Raw genomic sequence first — 5,381 nt, forward strand, 5'->3', positions numbered from 1 at the left:
TGCCACCAAGGAAGGGACCTGCCCAGAGTGGTCACTGCTGTGTGGGGTTTACCACTTTGCCCACGAAGAGGGGACTCTCAGTTTCTTCATCAACGATTATGGCAAGGAATGGGTGGTCAAATTTCAGCTTGCGGGGAAGAGAATAAAATACGATCTCCATAAAGGTGGCCCCTGCAGCCTCGGTTCCTTTTTCATCCACGGTCAGCACAGCCTTGTGCACAGCCTGCAGGAGAGATGTGGACATGGGTTCTGACCTGTGCTCTCATGCTCTGCACACCACCCAGCCCAGACCCAGGCTGCAGACAGCTCCAGGGCCGGCCTCCCTGGAGCATCTCACCAGGAAAGTCCTGCTGCCCACCTACCCTCACCACTGGCCACACAGGCCTCTGTCTGTCCAACCCTAGCTTCACCTGTCTGCTCCCTTCGTCTCTCCCACCCAGAGCTCAGAGTAGAGATGCCCTGCACTCCATGTCTCCTGAACATGGCTCTCCCTCATTGAATGCTGGGAGCTCATTGGACAGGTCTGAAGGTGACCTTCACAGGACCTTGTTCCCACCGTGTGCAAACATGCTGCACTCATGTCCTTCGGTATTTTCTCTTTTGTGAACAAATGGCTTTGGGAGGAGCTGATGTTCCTAATTTAGATTTGGTAGTGAAACAGCCCTTCTAGATGGTGCCTGTGGAAAATTCTAGAACATTCTCTGAGATCAGTAATTCTAAACTTCTGAGTGGAGCAATGAGCCCAAAGACTCCTGGGCTCTGGGTGAAGAAGAGAGTGAGGGTCTGAGAGACACCTCTGAGCAGTTCCCTAACACATGAGCCAAATGGGAGGCCGCCTTCCCCACTGTCCCCTGCACCTGCCCTCTCACGAGCCCTCAGAGCTCAGCCTAGACCTTAGTGGTGATGTGGCCCCTTCCTCAGCCACGAGCCTGAGCTATGACTGCCAGCTCCTCTTAAGGCCCCAAAGACACCCGGGAAAACACCCTCATCAGGTGACCTCACCTTGGAGACCTTCAGTGGGATGTCCTCGGTGACCTTGGAAAGGTCAGCACCGTTGCTGAAGACTGTGGTGATGCCCAGTGCACTCAGGACAGACTTCAGGTCGTAGGTTCCAGAGATGGACAGTTTGGGGAAGGATATATCTGCAGAGCTGCCATGAGGGAAAGATCACAAAGGAGGATTTCTCCAAATGTGCTAGGAATGCCATGTAAGACTGTCTTCTTTTCTGGCTTTTCCTGTCACAGTTCCAGGGCTGTGTCCACAGCAAGATGGCAGCTCCTTGGGTCCTCTACACCCAGTGCCAGTGAAGTTTAATATCAATGGACTCCCTGTGCCCTGAAGAGGCTGAATTGCCCTGCCTCTGAGAAGCCCTGCAGGCAGATGCAGAGTGAGCTCCTGGAGTCAGGGTCATCCTGCCCTGTGTCCTGCTCATCTGTCCTCTGCCAGGGACACGCCTGGACTTCATACTCTGGGTATCTGTGCACAAGCAGCAGAATGCTGTCCACCTCTCATGAAGCAGAGAAAATGTCCCCTGATGCTGAAGGCTGGGCCTCTGTTAGTGTCTGGCCCTCAGGCCCTGCAACTGGTTCTGGCTTCAGCCTGGCCTTATGGTCTGTGCTCAGCCTGGGTTCAGGGTCTGATGAGGAGCCAGCTGGAGTGGAGTGGTGACCCCTCTGCTCACGGTGGGCCTTGCCTTGTGTCTGCTGTGTTTCTGTGTCTCACAGCGTTCATCACTCTTCCATGCAGGAGGCCCTGCTCACTGCTGATGCACCAGTGTGTGCTGACCCGAGGGCCAAGCTCTAGGGTGATGGACGCATAGGAGTGGATAAACCACTGGTCTGGGGTGAGAGCAGTGGAGCCTCCTGCCTGGATGTCCAGCACTGTCTCATGCTGACCTTCCATGTTCTGGGCCTTTAAAGCCAGACTTTCCCATGGCCATCCTGGACTCTTTCCCTTAGTCCACTGTCCACTGTGCCAGAGTTCAACCCACCACAGGCCTTGGAACTGTGGTCTGTTCTGCTGTGCTGTCCCTGCATTGGACACTGGGGATGGGGAAGGTCTGTCCTCTGGGGAGGACACCCCCAAACAGTGTACGGGCTCCCCACTCTGAGCACTGTCTCTTCCCAAGCCCCTGCTGCTTCTCTCTGAACTGAGCACACTCTGTGTCTTTCAGCACAAGGTCACACACTTAGCTAGGGCTAAGGGCTGCTTCACCCCCCCTCCCCCCCTCCTGTCTTGTCCCGGTGATCAGCCCTGACATGGCTCCGAGGTCTGTGCCCTCAGGCCAGTCTCTGCCTGAGGGCCCACCTTCTGTCAGTTTTGCGCAGGAACTTGCTAATGATGCTTCTGGTAAGCGTGGCCTCCAGGTGTGGCATCTTGCCCTGGTCTGGCAGGAAGAAGATGGCGGTGGCATTGCCCTGGTAGTCCATCAGTAGGACCCAGCTGGACAGCTCGCTGCAGTAATGGACTCGGAACATGCCCATCCGGTGCATCATGGGCACCTTCACCACGGTGGCCTCATCCACATGGAAGTCCCCCTCGCTGGTTTGCTCTGGGTTGAAAGGTTTCTCCCACTTTCCTGGATTGGAGGGAACACAGGTGGCTGGGCTTAGGTTTAGGGAGGCCAGGGGATCCAGGAGACTCTGGTGTCTGTGGTGAGACTTGGAGCTCAGCTGTGTCAAGCACAGGAGATCTGTCTGGGTTCAGCCGTCCTGACCACCCCGGGGACTCAGTGATGAGAGGAGATAGGGAATTTCTGTGTCACAAGGGAGGGTGCCCTCCTGGCTGATCAGGGGACACCTGCATTTGCATATATGATTATTAAGAGGAGCATTACAAAGAACAGTTTGGATTACAGGTAGTATTTTGGCACCTGCTCACTGGGACTCTTCTCCTCTGTGAATCAGCCTCTCAGTTAACCCTTTGGGGCACTGACTGGTGTGTTTCCCTGGGAACCAGCTGGGCTGGCTGTACAGCCTTACCTTTAAAGAGAATGTAATTCACCAGGGCAAGCACGGTGTCTTTGTCCAGGTCTTTCACCAGATCCACAATTTTCCCCTGTGTGCCCTTCTCCACATATTTGTTGATCAGCTTCTTGGCTTTTTCGGGGTCAGTAAAGTCAATGCTGAAGGCCTCTGACTGGTACAGGTTCTTCACATCCATTGAAAATGGCTCCAGGAGCTTCAGGCTCTCGTTGACAAACATGCCACTGCCCATGGTCAGCTCAAGCTGGTTGCTGGGCCTGTTGAGGGAGTGGAGGAGGCTCTGGAAGCCCGCATGGACTTCTGCCTCTGACATCTCTGTGATGTTGAAGGCCAGGCCCTCCAGGATCTCTGAGTGGGTAGTGCCCTTGGTGCCCAGGGAGAGCATGGCCAAGGCTGCGGCAATGTTCACAGGTGAGAAGAAAATATTGGTGGTGTTGGATTGCTGGGCAAGTTCACGGTACAGGCTGAAGGCAAAGTCAGCCAAGTTTGGGGTGATCCTGTGAAAGGCTGGGTGTTCCTGGTCCTCCTGGGGAGCAGCAGTCTCCTGAACATCTTCAGCCAGGCAGCCGGGGAGCAAGCAGCACAGACATGCCAGCAGCAGGAGGCTCCACAAGGTAGAGGATGGCATTGTCCTGCAGGACAGAGGAAGGAACACAGCCCTGAGGCAGGACCACATTCACCCCCTGGTCTCCTCAACACCTTGTGAGAGCAACTCAGTGCACCAGACATTGGATGGGGCCTGCCTGGGTCTTGCCCTTTACTGTGTTTTCAGCACTGAACAAGGATGAGGCAAGCTACAGACAAGGTGCAATAGGCCAATTGCCCAGCCCTGTTCCCCTGTCACACTGGAGTCAGAAGATATGGACAGCAAAGTTTAGGGGTGGCCTGGTTGCCTGGATTGTGACAGGGTTGATGTGGCAATTATGAGAGGCCAGATACCTGGGAGCAATGGAGGCCTGCAGACAGAGGCCTCATGAGGGTCTTCCTCATGAGATTCGGATGAGCCTGGGCCCCTGGTGCCCCCTCTAGCCTTACTCTATGCATACAAAGAGCAAGCTCCCAATATTCCAAAAGTGGGGTGGGGGTTGCGTAGCAAGAGTCACCTTTAGACCCCAGGCACCACTGGGATCCAGTCTTGGCTTCCCCAGCCTTGGGACCAGTGGTCCCCTGCCATGCCTGTGTCTCACTAGGAGACATTCCGTGACCTGGGAGGCCTGGGAGCAGGGTATGACCACAGGGTCTGCGTTACCATGACAACGTGGCCTGGTTGCAGCCAGTCCTATCCCCTCTGCCTCCCTGGGGCCCAGGCCTGCTGCCTGCTGGTTGGTGCAGGGGGCGGGCATACTTACGGATCACTGTGCCAGGGGTGTCATGGGATAGAGTCCTGTCCTCATCTGTATTTAAGCAGGGGATGGAAAGGGACATGGGAGACTGCTAGTGAATATTAACCCAGGTCACCCTACATAGCAGAACAGCAAACAGACTAAGGGACTAAGTCCATTGGTTAAGTGCTGAGCCTCGTGCCCACCCACGCTGTTGTGATCCCCTGGGCAGTGCCTGGCCCTGGGCTCCACAGCCATGGATAGCTTGCATAGCTTCCTGAGGCCAAGTTGGAGTGGATGACAGGAGCTAGATGGCCTCGGGGACATGTTACGGCTTTGCCTGTGTGACCCGCGAGGCGTTTCCCCTGTGTTGGTGGCTGAGGTCCTATATTCACAATGTGCTGGTCAGGACGTACACAGAACTTGAGTACAGGGCCCCCATGAGTAGGGGGAGGGGCTTTATTTGGGTCTGTCCAGGCTCTGTCCACCCTGCCATCCAGCGGTATCAGGCAGCCTCTGGCCCATCATGGCTGACAATCTTGCTAACTACTCGTGGTCTTGGTGGGTGATGGGCCTGGGAAGTCTTCCTGATGGGGCTTAGCACAGTGAAGTCTGTGTTTGGCCCCAGCTAGAGGAGCAGCATGCTCCTCAGATCAAGGTTCTACTTCTTCAAAATGGTGGCCATTCCCCTTTCAGAGGACTCCTGCCCATTTCACTCCCTGAGGATGTGGGCTGGGTGTGCTTCGTATCTTCCTGAGCTCCACTGATGAACTGGGGCCATGTGGCACCCTTGACCATGAAGACACACATTTAGGACAGATCTTCCTTCCTCTCTATGAGGCTCTGCTTCCCCATCTGTAAAGCAGCAAGCAATGGGCTTCTTTCTCACGCAGCTGTGAGGCGGATGGAGAAAGGTTCTGGGAGAGGTTTTACACACAGCCTTTGAACTTGGCATGGCAGACACCTGTGCCCCTTCTCCTGCCTGCTGCTTCAGCCTCTGTCTTCTGGGAGATGAACTGTGTGTCACCATCTTGTTCCCTCCTACTTGGCTCTTGCCAAACCTACCTTTGCCAAA

The 5,381-nt window shown here is 55.2% G+C and overlaps 1 protein-coding gene across 1 annotated transcript; it reads right to left on the bottom strand.

Moving 5' to 3' along the window:
- Window positions 1-4,348, bottom strand: LOC105986464 (alpha-1-antiproteinase-like). Its single transcript, XM_013017379.1, has 5 exons — window positions 4,334-4,348; window positions 2,982-3,616; window positions 2,308-2,578; window positions 1,003-1,150; window positions 1-223 (listed from the first exon to the last, which is right to left on the bottom strand). The coding sequence occupies exons 2-5, from the start codon at window positions 3,610-3,612 to the stop codon at window positions 32-34; spliced, it is 1,242 nt and encodes a 413-aa protein (XP_012872833.1). The 5' UTR covers window positions 3,613-3,616; window positions 4,334-4,348; the 3' UTR covers window positions 1-31.
- Between the last annotated feature and the right edge of the window lie 1,033 nt (window positions 4,349-5,381).

The sequence above is a fragment of the Dipodomys ordii genome, unplaced genomic scaffold (genome assembly GCF_000151885.1).
Source record: "Dipodomys ordii isolate 6190 unplaced genomic scaffold, Dord_2.0 Scaffold2, whole genome shotgun sequence".
Classification (NCBI taxonomy): domain Eukaryota; kingdom Metazoa; phylum Chordata; class Mammalia; order Rodentia; family Heteromyidae; genus Dipodomys; species Dipodomys ordii.